The sequence below is a fragment of the Corythoichthys intestinalis genome, chromosome 3 (assembly GCF_030265065.1).
Source record: "Corythoichthys intestinalis isolate RoL2023-P3 chromosome 3, ASM3026506v1, whole genome shotgun sequence".
Classification (NCBI taxonomy): Eukaryota; Metazoa; Chordata; class Actinopteri; order Syngnathiformes; family Syngnathidae; genus Corythoichthys; species Corythoichthys intestinalis.
The window spans coordinates 16,878,941-16,897,401 of NC_080397.1; the positions used below are offsets into that span (position 1 = coordinate 16,878,941).

Here is an 18,461-nt window from a genome sequence, read left to right on the forward strand (position 1 = left end):
TGCATTTTAGAGGCTGTGGAAACAGACAGAAGAAATGGGCAAAGGAAAGTTTCCGCAAACTACCTATGAAGAACAAGGAACAATATAAACAGTTACTTGGAAAAAAAATTGTGATATCACTCCTCCCTGCTCCTCTGCAGAGCTTCTGGATTACAAATGTTGCTGTTCATACTGCAATTCTTGACATGCAATGGTGTTTTAATAACCTTATCCTGAAAACATTGATGAAAACATCGTTTGCAAGGATCATCGATGCTTTTCATGTGTGCATATGGCGTTTTTAACTGGCATGCTAAGTCGGCCCAATTGACTATCGCTAGCTTAGCCACTCCGGAGCCCTGAAACTAACAAATAACCAACAACTTTCACAGAATTTGTTGAAATCAATTCCACCGACTAATTAAACTTCGCTAACTCGAAGATTAAGCCTGATGACAAAAATTCTGAAATTCCCCTTCAACTAATCAACTGCCATTTGACACAGTTTTTCTTAGAGTTGTCCAATAATAGCCACCATTAGTGATGTAATGAGATACGGCTAGCTTTCAAAGTCTGTGTTGGGCAATTAAGGGATGTTTCCGCGAAGCGCATAAAAGGCTCGCTTCATTTAGGGGAAGTAGCGAAAACTATGAGTTCTGAAGCGTCGCTACATAGCTAAATTCATCACAAATAACTACTGTGTTACCATAAAGAAATAGTCACAAAGAAAAGTAATAAAACACATAATTCTAATTACGAATCTGAACAAAAGTCCAGCAAAATGCATTTTGGGGATTTTAATTGCATTGGGGTGTCCTATAATTGCCTGCCCTGATTTGTCATGCTTTGGTCACCCACTAATTGCTTTTTGGAATTACTAGTGTAAATGTGCTTAAATGTTCCTTTTATTTAATCATGGACACTTTGGCTCATTTCAATTCATTTCATTTATATGAGACATCATTGTGCAACGTTTTCTTAACTTCAGTAAAGTTACAATCATTGCTAATTGCATCACAATACAATTAGCAATAATATCCGCAAGTCCACGACCGCATATGATATCGGTATCGGATTTTTGGAGTTGGCCAAATTGGGATGTCGGTTAAAAAGTCGTTATCGTAAAAGTCTAGTTTTGCTGATTGTGTCCAAATCAGAGGTTGCGCTAGACTATTTCGTTGTCTGTCATTTTGACTGACAGGGTCATAAAAATCCGGTCATAATCTATTTTTACCCATCACTTAAATTTTTTAAATGATGATAATGACATTGTGGTGACCCTTTGTTTGGCATAATTCACCTTCCGTACTTGTGTGTCCATTTGGCCGAGCGCGTTACCGGTGTATGTTCAAGCGCCTACACTGGCTACGACAGTCACACGACAGAGACACTTAAGAGCCGCGTGCGGTCCCCTCACTATCCACTCGCTCTCACTATATGATTGGCCGAAGAGTCGAAATGCTCTCCCGTGAAATGCCTGTTTAAAAATGTTCCCGTTGTTACTTCTTGCGTTCGCTTATAAGTGCCCATTTAAAATGGAAAAGCGATGGATGATACTACACACAGAGTGTATTATTAACAAATGTTAAAGTTGTATAATCATATAGCGAGAATAAGAAACGTCACTGAGGCCCCAGTAGGTAGGTAGCCTACCATATGTAGCATATGGAACAATGAAATTAACAGTTCACCTGCTGTGGCCTGAACGTAGTCTCACACTTTCCTCCTGGTGCGCATGGACTTGAATTGCGTGCCCGCTTGTGCAGTCCCTGTTTTTTCACCTCTTTTATCAACACCATCGTCGTTTTGGGGCTTTTTGAAGAAACTTCGGACACTCAGTTTCCTTGAAATTTTTTCAGAGTAAGGCCAACGACGTCATGCATCAAGAGAGACAATAGCTAATTAATATGCTCACTCGCCACCCTGTGGTCTGGGGTGTGAATTGCAACCGGTCAAAATGACGGATGGACTTCAGTTTTTTCCGTCACCGTTTTAAAAAATCGGTCAACGACGGAAAATATTCGGTTAACGCGACCCCTGGTCCAAATATATGTTTATTTAGGCTTTTACTTGTAAATATTAATCATGTATTAAACATGTTACTTCCAATTTTAATCAAAATTAGTGGTTTTATAAATATAGCGTAACCATATTAACTCATTGACGGCACTAGACGTAGACCCCATTTTGAAAGAGCACTTTTAAGTCTGAACTACACAAGATTGTCTTAATTTTTTGTTTTTAATTATTTATTTATTTATTTATCTATAATATTATTATTATTTTTTTTTTGTATAAAACTGTCCTCCAGAAAGTACAGAAGAAATGACATGAACATTTTGATTTGAAATGTGAGCAGACCATTTAACTCCACTAAGAATCTACTAAAAAATAGTGGCGGAGAGAAGTACTCTCGGTGATAAGGAAATAAATGAGAATGTAGCATTTGCGTCCCGATGGAGAAGCACATATTAATCAAAGGTGGTCAGAGAAGAAGCTGCTTTATGAGCAGCTCGGGACATATTTCTGCTATTTAACTACTATTTCTGTCTCAATTTCATACATCAAGACCAGCATTCCATGCCTAGTTACTTTCATCCAGTAGTTTTGCACTCATTTTTTTTTTGCAGGTAGTCAAAGTGTTTGCTTTGACTGATTCATACTTAGCCAATGCAGAATTCCTTTTATGGCTTTTATGTGAACTCGATGTAAAAAAAAATATTAAATGACCTTCATTCCCAGACATAAACTTATAAATGCTCCTCTTATGACTTATATAATAAAGCATTCTGTTAGTTTGCTTATAAACGGTTGATACACAGTACATTAGTTCCACGCGGTCTAGCATTCAAACAAAGTGAATCACGTGATGTCTGTTTGTCATATCTGCCTTTAATGAATTCATGTCATTATCCATAGAATTGCAAGCTGTTCTGAATTGAATCCAGCGTCTTGACTTGTCAAAAGTATCTGTAGTACCCATTAAGCCTGAACGATACTGGAAAAAACTATCTTTGCAAATTTTTAGGGGGTTTGCGATATATTGCGATAATAAAACTAGAAGAATTTTCACCAGATAACTTGAATAGCTCTGTTTGGGATAGGCCTGAACGATATTGGAAAAAAATAACATTGTGATATACTGTATGTATATTGCCATGGCTCCACACTTACTTTTTGCATTGGTTGCACAGGTGTGCCTAACTTTTCTCTTAAAGTGATCCTCTGATTTAAATACATGTAGGCTCCAATAAACCACAATTGTTCTCTTGGACTAAAATATGTTGTTAGAAACACATAAAATTTTAAATCAATGGCAATATTTTATAATATTTAGTCCATATTTTGACCGTTAGTTGGCGCCATGGTTTGCGGGCTCGCAGTGATGACGTCATTGATATCTTTCCGATTGTGTAGCGTGTTCAACAATTGCTTACTGCTGCCTAAACTCGCGAAGTAAAATGCTACGATGTGCTGCTTTTGGATGCAATTTCCAGTCAAATGGAAAAATGGGGAGTGAAGTGAGTGGTCAAGGTGGAATTATTGTTTTTAGTGAATAAATGTGCATAAGTGGAAGCTTCTCCCCCTTTTTGGTCCCTGTATGTAATGTATCCTACCTACCACGCGTTACAACTGGCGCCCGAACATTTTTCCTGGATCCTCAGTCAAGTAAGGGTCCCATCGCGTCTGCAATAATGGTTGCCTCATTGTTTATTTTTATTCGTCGGTCCCACAGCGGCTTTTTGGATCAGTCTATTTTGTGGAATCGACGGCCTAATCGCGGCTGCGATATTGCCGTGGGATCGGTCTAATTCCTGGATCTTCGAGTGAGTAAAAAACGCGGATTTGGATTAGTATTGCTATCTTTTTTGTTGACTATTCTTCGTGGGAGTTTTCCCCAAATCCTACTAAATAATTAAAGCGCTATGGCACGCTACAGTGACGACAGTGACTCTGACGTGGACCTTTCAACAATGTTGGAGTTCGTCAGGGAATGCGTGTTTGCGTACTGCTGAGCTCCCGAGTGAAGAGTGGTCAAGGTGGAAATATTATTTTTTTGTGAATAAATGTGCATAAGTGGAAGCTTCTCCCCTTTCTGGTACTTTTATACACGTATCCTAGCTACCAGCCTACCACGCGTTACAATGTACAAGACCTGGATTACACAAGGTGTGCTCTTTGGCCTGTACTGTATGTAAAGCACACGACAACTCTGGATGCTAACAATCTACATAATTATATTGGGAAAACGTTTGAAAATGCAATATGCTTACCTTGAATATCTGCTAAACCGGAGTTCCCGAATCCCAACAGCATGCCCTCTCGCTCCCAACCGGAGTTACCAACAGGACTCTCTCACATCACCAGTTTTGCCCAACTTTTGTCTTATCAGGTATTTGCTGCACGCATTTTTCCCTGAAACTCGTCTTGTGAATGACCGACAGTGCTGTCCTGCTCTTCACTTTTCAGATCTGGTTCAAATAGGAAGGGTAGAACTGACGACATATTGGGAAAGCTAACGAGTGACACGCTGGAATTTCGGCATTCGGGGCCAGTGACGTCACGCACTGCGACGTAACAAGAATGACGACCTATCACTTAAAATAATTTTACAAACTTTATTAAAACAAAAACATTAAGAGGGGTTTTAATATCAATTTATTATAGCTCATACTAACATTTATGTTTTAAGAATTACTTGTCTTAAAAATAGAGGATCCCTTTAAGATGCACCAGCACAAAAGAGGCATTCCCACATTTAATCACTCTCCATAATATTCATATAATTCATTAATCTTCTGAACTGCTTATCCTTACGAGGGTCACGGATGTGCTGGAGTCTATCATATTGTAGCTAACTCCAGGCAGAAGGTGGGGTACACCCTGAACAGGTTGCCAGCCAGTCGCTGGTCACTTATAGACACAACCATTGATACACACGCTCACACCTACAGACAATTTGGAGTGCTCAATTAGCATACCGTGCATGGATTTTTGGGATGTGGCAGAAACCCGGAGAAAACCCACGCAGAACTGTGAGGTGGACTTGCTAACCACTGTCCCACCGTACCACCTTCATAATCTGAACTATTTTTAAACAAGAATCACGTAGAAAAATGCTCGTCTTTATTAAATGTTTCATTAAGTGAGTCCACTCAGATTCGCTCACGCTGCCGAGAACAGCCTCTCACTTTTAACGATGATTAACACATTTGTGCCTTTGACCGTAGAGCTACCGAATCTTCTTGGACCAGATCAAAGCTAAAAACCTGTCAATCATCGTTAACTTTAAATACCAAATGTCACCCGCTTTGATGACCATGAAAAACAGTTTGGTCGCACTGCTTAGCAGGAGGGAGGGTGAGAGGCTGTGGTGCTGAACGAGCATGAAGCAAAAAAATTCAACAAAAAAAAAAAATATATATATATATATATATATATATATATATATATATATATATATACATATTGCACGTCCTTGCGATGCAATATTGCCCATCCGCCAATTGAGATGACGATGTTCAAACGATGTCTCGTTCAGGCCTAGTGTCGATATTTTAATGCAAAAGTATCGATACTCAATCGTCTGTTTTTGCATGACCGCAGGTCACCAGAAATTTGTTGTTTTGGGGGAGATTTGAATTTATTACTAATCTTAATAGTAATGGAGGATATTCTTACATTTTCCGTGTTAAGTCATTGGTTGCTATTGATGGCAATAGATGTCTAGTCCATTTTGACCGGTCACTACGTCTTATCGCCATCAATGGCATTGAAAGAGCAGCATTCACAGCCAGGATGTGACCCAAAATCAAGAAAAAGTGGCCTGAAATTGGGCTAAATCAACAGGAAGTGACCTAGGAATGGCCAAAATCAACAAGAAATGACCTGCACGATATTTTAATTTAGTTTTTATCAACGTATTGACTGTGAGTGACGGCGGAAAGTTCATTCACTACCAACCCTCAAACTATCAATGGATTGGACATCTACTTGAGACAAACTCATTTCACCTCGCAGCAGATGGATAATTGGATGCCACGCGATTGGACGTCAGTCTTTGTCAATGTCACAAAGAGTTCATGAAAATAATAATAATATTAATTTTGGTATTTTCATTTATGAGTATGTTTTTGAGTATCGATATTGTGACAGCAGTAGTCTTGACTACTGGACCACCATGAATGGCATCAGCAGGGAGGCTTTTGCAGGCTAAAACCTCATTGTTTAAGGAAGTAGGATGATTGCTTCAAATGGTGTTTGAGTATCTGAAGTCAGAGGTTAATTACACCATCTACATTCATGAGGATGCCTGGAGGTCAAACCGACACTTTCAGTCTGAAGGTCAGAAAGAACTGCAAGCATCTATTTTGTGGCCTCCACTTAGCCAATTTTACATATGTTACTTAAACTCAGGGCAGAAATATGCTTTTACCTTCCTGGTTTACAGTGTTGGAAGTAAAACCGTGTTACATTGCAATAGTTTTTGCTGAAACGTCTAACAAAACACATTACATTTTCTCAATCCATTAGGGTGCTGACAATATATTGAATAGGTGATATATGTATCACGATATTTTGCAACTCAAAAGGTTATTGATATGCTCCCACTAAGAATCAATATATCGTTTTTAAAAGTTGTCATTATTTAAAGAAAAAGGAACCAACAGATTGCTGCCAAATTCTGAGGTGTCAGATCCAGATATTAGGCAGGGAAACTCACTATGAATTTACCTTACATGATTGTTTTGGGAGGGTAAAACACAATACAAGCCAGGTCACTGATGCTATATTGTTTCACTTACTCTGACAATGCTACCTATAAGCTTATCTTTAAATTTGTAGCGCATTGTTCTACAATAACTTGTGTGACCTGGTAGAAGGATTTTCTGTGGTCACGTGTCGGCAGCAGGTGCAGGCTCCATTCAGGTCATTGCAGCACAGTAGAAAGGTCACCACTGACCCATACCACTATAGACCTGAAGGTGTATTCCTGCTCCCTGGACACAGCACAGCCAATTTACGCTCTTGGTTCCTGACACATAGCAATATTCATCGCCCTCATTATGGTCCAGCGGAGACACTTTTTGGAGAATAATGGGAGCTGAGGCAAAGAAAGAGACATTCCAGTGAATTGATGAAAGCTGTTACAGTCAGATGAGAGACCCTGGGACTAGTGTGAAACTGTATGCAGCTGCTCCACGTGTTTTCCCTTAAGTTATAACCCTGACCAAGCAAAGATCTTGTCTGATTTTGGCAAACAATTTGAGTAGTAAGAGAACAGAAAACAGCCTCACATGCCACATACCAGTGCTTCTCAATTCTTTTCTGTTACCCCCTACCCCGGAAGATGTTAACGTTTCGCGCATCCCCAACTCTCGGCCGCCACAGTAAATAGTATCATTTTTCTATAAAATTGTTTATTTTTAGGACGCCTCTGCATAAAATTGTGTCCTTTTTAATATTACAGAAAAAAGTCATATAGATCAACTTAATTACTCAATGTTTAACTTTATTAACATTGTTTGTTTGTAACAGAAAAGACTTAAAGCACATCAATTTGCTTGGAAAATAAAAGAAACATTCACATCCAAACTGTAAAAATACACTCAAGGTACATTTTTTTGACCATTTGATACTGAAAAATAAAATCTAATTTAATCAATGAATAATAACAAAATTTCTAATTGATTAGCAACATTAACTCAGCCGGACAATATACCAAGCAATTTGACCGAAAAAACAAAAATTCATAGAACAAAAACTACAGTGTCATTAGACAGAGGGAGATTATTTATTTATTTATGTTTTGCTGCAGACAGTATCAGCTCCTTTGCTATTGTTTGGGTTTATTTTTGCACTAAGCAACATGGCTTTATGTGATGCCAACAGTGCTGGCTGGTTTACTGATGTAACACTGACAAAGCAGGATGATTGTTGGCAATATTCGGCACGCTTTCCCTGAAAAAAATCAAGCGGCTTATCAATGTGATTGGAGTCTAATGTCTTTAAGTGACATCTTAATTGACTTGGCTCCCTGCTGTCTGCTGCAAACATTTTTAGACACAGTAAACAGTCTGGTCTTTCCTCATCTCCCACTGCATTAAAAGTCAAAGCCAAACACTACATACGCTTCATCATATTTCCTTGTCTTAGCTCTTCATATCTCCAGTGCTTTTTGTTGTATGCTTTTGTTTGTTTAAAAGATACAGCGCACACTCTAAAAATGAGAGCACCACTGTCACCCACTAAGTGGATGTGCAATTACACTTTATTCCAGTACGGCAAAAAAGTATGTTCCCCAAGGTCACATGCGCCAAACCTTACATCGGGGGCGTGCCCCACTATTTGAGAAGTACTGCTATATACCCACATAGATTAACGTTCTCCGTCGGAATGACAGAAATCCGTCAACAGGGGGATCTGGTGGGTGGTAATGTAGTAATGAATTTCACAAGTATTTGTGATTGTTACTAGGAGTGTAGCAGTATCCGAAAAGGTGATATATTGCTACACTTTGTAGCCCAAAAGGCTATTGATTTGCTCCCAAACATTAATCGATATATCATTTTAAAAAGGTGTCACTGTTTAAAAAAATAGGACCAACAGGTTGCTACCAAAATCTTCCACTAGAATAGCGTCTACTAGAGGTGTGCATCGGCACTGCCCTCACGATTTGATTCAATTACGATTCGGAGGGCCACGATTCGATTCGATTCAGAGGGTCACAATTCGATTCGGTTCGATTCGGCAATGCATCGTGTTGCATTAAAGCCTGGGATGCATTAAAATTCTAAGCAAATTTTTCGTAAATCATGAGGCAACACAAGCGGTCAGACATTAAACAACTTTTTATTGGCTCTTGTGTCACTCCTGGTTGAAGTCAAATGAAAATACTTTCAGATATATATTAAAAAAAAAAAAAAAAACAGATCACAGCATTTAATTAGTGCTTTGAATGAGACCAGGGCTTTATTTTTTTTTTTACACACAGTAGCAGCCTTTCACACAGCGCAACATCTGAACTCCTGTGCAAAATCAGTAATAATAACCCATAACCCAAGTAATAACGACCCATCAATAAAAATATTCAAGTAAATATGAAAGAAAACGACAAAGAAAATATTGTAGTGCAGTAGCATCTTTATCGTAATATCAATCCAGGGATCCGTTCAGTTGCAAACAAAACATCAACTAAATTGCAATGTAGAGCAAAAGTAAAATGTAGGCCTAGCCCACTATATACGTATGTGCAATAGAGGTTAGATCGGGCCTAAAAAATCCAGCCGAACCCGACATGGCCCGCTGGTATTGAAGCCCGACCCTGCCCGATCAATTAACTAGATTTGCAGGCCCAGCCCGAAAAACCCCAATTTTTTTTTTTTTTTTTGTAGTGACGTGGAAAAAAAACGCAGCAGCACCTATTTATTTTCATTTCTTCGAGTTGGCAGAAAAAACACGCAAATTTTCTTAATGTTTAAATAGTCTACATATTTGTATGATCATTATAAAAGCATTTACATAACGAAATAACGCTGGAAAAAGTTTAATATATAAAAAAAAAAAACCTTGGGTTTTGCAGACACACAGAGGAGAAGATTCAAAAGGATCACATTTCTGTTGCCTTTGTGTGCATCTAACCTCTAAGAGATAGGACATAACATAACAATGGCTGAAGCGGAGAAAGAGGGAGCGAGAAAGATTATTGATGCACCTAAGACATTGAAAGCAGACAACTGGAGACATTTTGGCTTCTACGAAGTTGGTGGGAAAATTGACCAGAGTTATGCGGTGTGTAAAAAATGAAACATGAGAATAATAATACAAATGGGGAAACCAAATCCGTTGCATCACCAGAATTGCGCAGGGAAGATTTTTGAACGTACTTCTATATTTTAAAATTCACTGAATCGATTCGGCTTGTTGCTCGCATCAAATCGAATCGTCCATGCCCCGCACTGGGATGCATCGCCGCATCGATTATTGTCGACACCACTAGTGTCTACGTTAGCTTACTGGCTGCCATTGCATTTGACATCCAATTCATTTGGAGTGGACTGGAGTCCAGCGCCTTCAATGGCACTGAAACCATAGCATTAAGCAGCCAGTCCTGTGGGTTTTGATTCACTTCCTATTCATTTGTGGACATTCTTCTTTTCAGTAACCCGAAATCAACAGGAAGTGAACTGTAAATGCTCTCAAATCAACAGGAAGGGACCTGTAAATGCCCCAAAACGAAAAGGAATGACAGAAAATATACACGAAATGACGTGAAATGCCCCACATTTAACTCATTGCCTGACGTTAGCTGCCACTGACGGCCATAGACGTCCAGTCCGTTTGAACTGGGAGGGATGATGGGATGGAGTGATAAACTCCATTCTGTTAAGTTGTTTTGTAGCCAACCCATGTATCGATACTTGTTATATCGCCATACTGTGAGATCATCGTTATCGTGAGCTTTGTATCGCAAATTGTAGTGTGAGCTACCCAGAGATTTTCACCCCTAGTTTACACTGTAACCTGTGTTCTTATATTAGCCTTAATGTACTTTCTATTTAAAACATCTCCTAGTCCGGTTCATTTTACTGATCGGTGGGTTAGTGTCTTCTATTTCTTATCTGTATAGATTGTAGCACTGCCTGTCATGCTGTCACTCTTTCCCTGTCTCTTTTATCATTCTCTGCTTTTACTACATTCCTTGAGGCAATTATCCGCCCACATCTGATTTTGCTGTCCTGGTCCTGATCTCCTTGGAGGCTTATGACTGCTCGTAAAATGGCGATAAATGGTACAAGTCCTCACTATATTTTCCTTTGTAGTGTGTTGGGCTCCAGGCTATTTTTTGGCTTGCCCATCACCTCCATATTTGAACCTGGCAATAAAAACAAATCTGTGTTATGAACTTAAAGGCGTAACTGCAGTATTGTTCAGTTCTGTGGTATAATAATTCTTTCACCCTACGGGTGGGCGCTTTCTTTCATTTTCCTTAGACATACCTATGGCGAAGTCTTATAGAAAATCAATACTGCACACTATTGTTAAAATACAGTGTGCATCTTGTACTTGTACTGCTTGTGAAGGGAACCTTTGATGTAGGTTTTCTTGGAACAGAGGCTTAGAAGTAAGATTTTCCTGTTTGCTTTGCAGTTGTGATCCTGCGTTCATCCATATTATTTATTTAAATGTTCAAATTTGTAATAGCCTTGTGTACAGGTGGCTTAATCCTCGTGTTCTGTTAGAAATCTGCCCACATTTTTGCTAGTGGATCAAATTTGATCTGTGATTTAACTCAGCCGCAAAATGCTAAACCTTTGCAGTACAGTGATTGCTTGCTACTTTGCGGCTCAACTTTCGCGTTATAAGTATCTTGTTGTAAAAATAAGAGTTCTAAAAACATGTTTATGTACACTTCATTTACATCTACGTATGTATGTACACTTACACACACGTATCATATGAGAGTGAGAATAATCGTACAATACATATTATTTATATCATTTTTACACAGGGGTGAAAGTGGGCCAGAACAGTCAGGAACGCAGTTCCGGTATAAGATTCAGGGCCAGAATGCAATTCTGGTATAAGAGTCAGGGCCGAAATGCTGTTCTGGTACACGGTGCTTTGATTCCGAAAATATGACAGCAACTGTCAAAACGCTATGTAAAAAAGATAATTAAAAACAAATAAAAAATGCTAAGCTGCCACACATGCATTTCAGCTCCAAGAAGAAAACAGTCTACCAACATCAGATTTACATACACAAGTATAAACAACAAGCATAATAAAGTGCTTGTGTAGTATAATCCGTTTCCACCAATATTTATTATTGATTTTATTCCACGGACGGCATGGAGGTTTCCTCAGCTGCTGCAGTTATCTGAGTCTGACGATGATGAGTCATGTCACGTTAATTCTATTGGCTGACATACTGACATGTGATAGACAGAGATGGTAAGCACTGATTGGTTCAAATGTGCATGTTTTCTGGAACAGAAAAAAAAAAAAAACTTGAACTGATGCGACAAAAAAAGGGCAACGCAACATAAAATGGATCAAATCTTTAACAGCAACGAAAGAGTTGAGGAAGCTTATTTATCATAATTAGTTTTATTTGCTCCGAGTTTGAGAACATCTTAGCTGTCCATGTGCACTTTGGACTTATATTTGTTCATTTATGTTAGGCTACTTATTCATGTCCTTATGATTTAAAAAAAGTCAATGTTTGTGCGATTTTCAAAATATATTCCATTTCACTCTGCATAATATAAGTGTTTTGTATTTATTTTTCTGAATGTATGTTACTAATATCTTTATTATTAAAAAAAGGTAAATGTTTACATTAACTTCAATTTTAATACACATCCTATGTTCTTAAGTAGTTAAAATTGAGATTTGGCATTTTGTATGTGAGGAAATAACATTTAGGAGATGGAGGTTGGAGTTATTGCTGTTTTTGTTAACTTTTATTTTGCAAATCATTGAAAAAATACAATTTTGAATGAAAAATAAATAAATAAAATTTCTGGCTCCCTGGCGACCTTCACGTCGGGGAGTTCCGACAAGAAATTCTTACCACGTTCACCCCTGTTTTTACATTACTTTATGTACCGTATTTTCAAAACTATAAGCCGCACAAGCCAAAAAATGAGCAATGGAAAAAAAAAACGTATAGGTTTTTTGGGGAAATTTATTTGATAACATCCAACAACAAGAACAGACATGTCATCTTGAAAGGCAATTTAAAATAAAACAAAAGAATAGAGAACAACAGGCTAAATAAGTGTACGGTATTCTAACTTCTCAGCCTCCCTAATATAGTCTATTCAGGGGTGCTGGAGAGGAGGGTCCGCTGGGAAGTCAAATCTCGGATTAAGGAAAAGTGGTGTGGTTTTTGTCCTGGCCGTTGAACAGTGGACCAGCTTTGCACCCTCGGCTTTATACCCTCAGCAGGGTCCTTAAGGGTGCATGTGAGTTTGCTCAACCTGTCTACATGTGTATTGTGGATTTGGAGAAGGCGGTTGACCGTGTCTCTTGGGAAGTCCTGGGTAACCGAGTCCCTTGGTAAGGGCTGTTCTGTCCCTGTAACACCGTGTCAGAGTTTAGTCTGCATTGCCGGCAGTAAGTCGGATTCATTCTGAGTGAGGTTTGGACTCCGCCAAGGCTGAAGTGTTGAGGGGGTCTAGTTTGGTGGCCTCAGCATTGCATCTCTGCTTTTTGCAGATGATGTGGTGCTGTTGGCTTCACCAAGCCCTGATCTCCAATTTTCACTGGAGCGGTTTGCAGCTGAGTGTTTTTGGTCTTTTGGCCCTATGCTGGTTAGTATACATGTATGCTCAAGCTGGCATTTTTTAAAATACCTGTTCATTTTTGACATGCTATGCACCAATATATTCTTGTCTTCTTTTCATATTTAGAATCCTGCATTTACGCACGTTTGGACTAAAGATGGTTTGCACTAAAGCAAGTTTGCACTAAAAAAGATAATGTTATAATAAAAGCCATATGTTGTTCAAACTTAAAAAAAAAAAAAAAAAAAAACATGTTAATTTAAGTGCTGGGTGAAGTTCCATGAATAACTTGATATACAGTAAATATACTTTTATGTCCATTTTGATTTGTTTTTTTTCTAAAGTGATATATAAATATCGCAATAATCATTTTAAAGTGTAGTATTGGTATTAATTGTGGTATTGAATTGGATCGATATGAGGCAATACATATTTTGACGATATTTTATCTTAGATGGGTTGGATCTCTGGAAGCCTCCATTTACTGTGGAAAATGAATTCAAAACTCCAAAAATGATCATAGAAAATCCCGGATTGTGGCGGTGACAGCACCGTCTTTTTGACAAAAGATGCGGTTTGCAGTTGCAATATTGCAGCTGGCTTTCAAGCTTTACTATTTCATGTACAAATTTAAATGTGCTGTGATGATGCATTGATACAAAAAATGTACAATTTTACGGAATATTACCAAGGGATTCATTTCTGCTGGATATTCATACTGTACACAGTGATGGCAAAGCCATTGCGCATTAACCCCTATGTCGTGTGCTTTAACTTTTGCTAAATTATAGCTGCTACTCTAAGGAAAGTATGTTTTAACTGCGATTCAGTTGTATTGCATCCAGGTAACACAAACCCGAGCTACGCTGTGCCATACAGCTAGTTAAACATAATTACATTGCTTTAACACTTACAGTGGCATGCATAAGTTTGGTCAAACGATCACATTTGCATACATACCGGAGTTTTCATTCATTTAAATTTCATTTAAATTTAAATGGTATTTATGCTAATCTGTTGTTCTGTGTGCTTTTGTTTTCAGATATAAATGAATGTGAAAGGGAACCATGCAAGAATGGGGGCCTTTGCACGGATCTTGTTGCAAACTACTCCTGCGAATGCCCTGGGGAGTACATGGGAAGCAATTGTCAGCACAGTATGTACAAGCTTTATTTACTTCACACAACACATCTAATGCAAACACCTACTCAAGTCTCTTTTTTCAATTTGTTCACTTTACAAACTAATTTAATTATAAGAAAAACTCAAGAAAAAAAAAAAAAAACGTAAAACAATATACGCAAACAATGTGTGTTTCAAACAGATTAAACCCCCAAGCATAAAATAACTGCAATATGTTCAAACATAAAAATGCTCAAGACTCACAAGCAATTTGTTTTTTTTTGTTTTATGTTTTTTTTTTCCTTAAGTGCTAGCCCTTGGCTGTACACAGAATGAGAGCGAGCTTCTGTCTTATCACAAGTGCTTTTCTCTTTTACAAAATGCTCAGCAGCTCAAAAGGAACTTTGTGTGTTTATTATGCTTTTTCTGAGGATTTTGCCTGCTCACTCTAGGAGCAGATTAGGATTAATGTTCCAGTGGACTCGGGAGTCGTTGAGCCTCGGCTGTATTGCGACTCGCAAATGTATTCATCAGCTTTTCTATCTCACAGCATGTCTACGGTACACAGAAAGCATTACTGGCCTATTTTGCAGGTGTTGCTTGTCTGGAGAAGATATGCTCGTACTGTATTAGTATACATTGAGCTTTCATCAAGGGGTTACATTTCATTTTTATATCACTATGCTTGCAAATACGTGAGCAAAATCAAATATTTGATGTTGAAAGTAGAGTACTGTACAAGTATATACCCGTGTATTGGTCGCTCCGGGAGATAGGTCGCACCCCTAGTTTGTGGTTAAAAAAGTAGGTATTTTAGGTTGACCTTCATATACTAATAGGTCATACCACAATATGAGAGATTTTTGGGCAAATTTTTGGACCAATTTTGAAAGAGTGCTTGAGATATTCATTTCGATTGATGACGTCCCTCGCAGCCCCCCATTTACTACTGACACCCGTAGTTGGAGTTTGACTTTTGTAGGCGGGGGCCAAAAATGATTCCAAAATGAAGTGTTTTTGGCTATGCAAAGCAAAGGTGCTAGTCACATGATTTGTTTGAAAAATAATTTTGATTGATTTGAATAATTTTTCTTGTTTGTTTTATTGTTTTACAATTTACACGGACAACTTTTTTTTTTTTGCTAGGTCTTTATTTTAAATTCATGTATAGGAAACTCATTTGCATACAATGACATTTTTGGCCATCGGGGGGGGGGCATTGCCCCGCCTTCTTCCCCTCAATCTCCGCGTATGAAGAGTTGGTATGCTCCGTCAGCAAGTGACGTCATCACTTGAAATTAATATCTCAATATCTATAAAACGATTAAACGCAGCACAAATGAAAATTTTCACAGCAAAAACTTAGGGTTAGTTTTGTAGAAAACGGGGCTGTTTGACCTCATCACTACAAATTAAAAGCATAATATCTACAAAACCATTGTAGCAAAATAATTTTTACAGCACAAATCAGCACAAACAATTGGCAAAATGTTTAGCCATTTTGAATCAAATTGGGGGGCTGGTTGACCACAGATTGATCTATAATAACAATTAAAAAACGATAGCAGCACAAACAAAACTTTTTTACAGCAAACCAAGCACAGACTTGGCACAAACAATCATGTTTATATACATTTGCATCTGATGGGAGGGCCAACTTCACAGAGTTCCTGTTGGGGACCTGATATATTTATATTTTTTCGAATTATCATAGGAAAGGAGAATAAAAAAGAAAGAAAGAAACTGCTGCGGCCGATCAGGAGATTCAACCTGCCTTTCTGCCAGAATATCCTCCCCATATGATATTGCGCTTTTCCACACATTAAGTGTTGCTCAAAGCGTTTTATAATACTTGTTAATTTACAGATGAAATTGTGGACCAGCCATGTTTAGTGTACACTGAACTGTATATCATAAAGTTGTGTGGGCACCACCTTTTCCGTGATAAAACGCAGCATATGTATTTATAAGAGGAAAAAAGGGTGACCAAGACATGAAAGATACACTCTCAAGCACACCATTATCGAAAAGCAACACACAGTGGCACCGCATCCTTGCAGAAAATAGTGTGAAATGTTGCCGCTTGCTTTAAAGAAGGGAAAAGGAGAGAGGATCAGCATTTGAAAAGAATTGAATAGGGAGGCATCATGAATTTTCAACATGGCATTCTTCAAAATGGCTACCAAGAATTAAGTCACTAGTGTCAAACTCATTTTTGTCACGGGCACATTTTAATTAAAGTACATTTTGGCGGTGCCACCATGACTGCATAGCAATATCAGTGAATGAAATTATTTAACCCTTTGGCTGCTGTTGATGGAGATAGAAACCAGATTTGGTCTAAAATGAACTGTATTTAATTTGACCACACAGTAACGCCAATATTACCATTTACATCACCAGAATCTAATGAAATATATCAGCAACCAAATGTTGTAACTGCTTTAAAGTTATTTAATAATGAATTTATTGGCTGACATTGATAGATGTCAAAATTCATTTAAATGATCGTTGCCTGCCCCCTCCCAGTCCAAAGGGATTGGACGCCTATGACTGTCAATGGCACAACAACGGGATCATTCAGTACCAGCTATTCCAGTTAAAATGGATTTGACATCTATCACCGTCAATCGCAGTGAATGAGATTCTGTAAATATACCCAAACAATTGGCTGATACCTGGTTGTGAATTCAGATGCAATCAATGTATTTTACAGATACAATATGAAATTTTTTGTTTTAATTTATTATACTATTCTACTCCACGGATGCTCCACCACTGCACTGATAAAATGTCAGAGGTCTGTGTATTTAACTAAGACTGGCCCAAAAATCACTTTTTTTAACCTTCAAAAGAGAGTGTCCAGGTTGAACACTCTGGGCGAACATGCGCGTGTGCACGTGCATGCACGCCGAGGCAGCGGCACTGTATCACCGAGACTCCGCCTCGTCTCCTCTTGGCAAAAGCACTTTCTAAAACACGTAAGCCTTGCTAAAAAAAACATATTTGCAGTTTTTACGTTTCTGGTGCAGATTTGATGGGCCAAAAGCTGGTTGCTTTGTGTTTTTGCTCATACAAGCATGTGTGCCATGCACAACCTTAACACAGGTTGCAGTTACGCTTTAGGCCGGAGGTGGCAGTCGCGAGTAAAAAAGTGACAAACTCCGTGTATCACCTTTAAATTGGGGATTGGAAAAAAAATGTTAACGATATCACAACATTTTTTTTAATTATAGTCTGCAATTTCGATAAATTGGCAAGAAATCTGAATTTGGGAGATGATTTGCTTTTACGGCCCACACAAAATGATGTGGCGGGCTGTATCTGGCTCCCAGGCTACCAGTTTGATACCTGTGATCTATATTCTCATGAGTGATGGATATATTAGAGACACCATTTGTTGAGGTTTTTGACCAAAGGTAATACTTGGTTATTGTCTTTTGGATTGTTGATAACTGCATACTACGTAGTGGTGGAACTTAAGTGGGTACTGGGGATGCGACCGCACACTCTAAGGGGTTCTGGTTTGAGGGTGCGTTAAGTGGGTATGATTGGACAAGTCAGAGTCAAAGAGAAAGGTAAGACGATGCGCGGAGCAGTAATATAGTGTTAAAATTAGGGATGTCCCCGATACAATCACGTGATCGGAAATCAGGCTGATCGGGCCATTTTTCAAAGGATTTAATCGGGTGAAAAGGATCGGGTTTTCAATTTTTTTTAATAATATTCTTTCATTTTTCAAGGGCTGAAAAGTAAAAAAAAAAATAACCAGAAATGCAATGGCATTGCCACAGGAAAAAAATATATATATGCTTTATACTCGAGGAAAAAGAATATGAGGAAGTACTGTAGCAGTTCCGTACTGTAACATTTTTAGAACTTTTGTTCAAATAAAAATAAACAATTTTTAAAAAAGACTTTTTTCGGTATCTGATCAGGACTTAGTATCGACAGATTCCTGAAATTAGGTGACTTGGGCTCAGGTGCAAAAATATGCGAACAGGACATCCCTAGTTAAAATATCTCCGCCATCTGCTTGGCAGGTTGTCTGGAGGGCCCGCAAAAAAA

General features: G+C 38.3%; 1 protein-coding gene across 1 annotated transcript in view; it reads left to right on the top strand.

Annotated features, from left to right (window-relative positions):
• Positions 1-18,461, top strand: part of LOC130913247 (EGF-like repeat and discoidin I-like domain-containing protein 3) — a 223,279-nt gene that overhangs the window by 99,486 nt on the left and 105,332 nt on the right. The window contains exon 3 of the mRNA XM_057831709.1: positions 14,314-14,427. Coding sequence (XP_057687692.1) covers positions 14,314-14,427 — 114 coding nt within the window. The remainder of the gene's footprint in view (positions 1-14,313; positions 14,428-18,461) is intronic.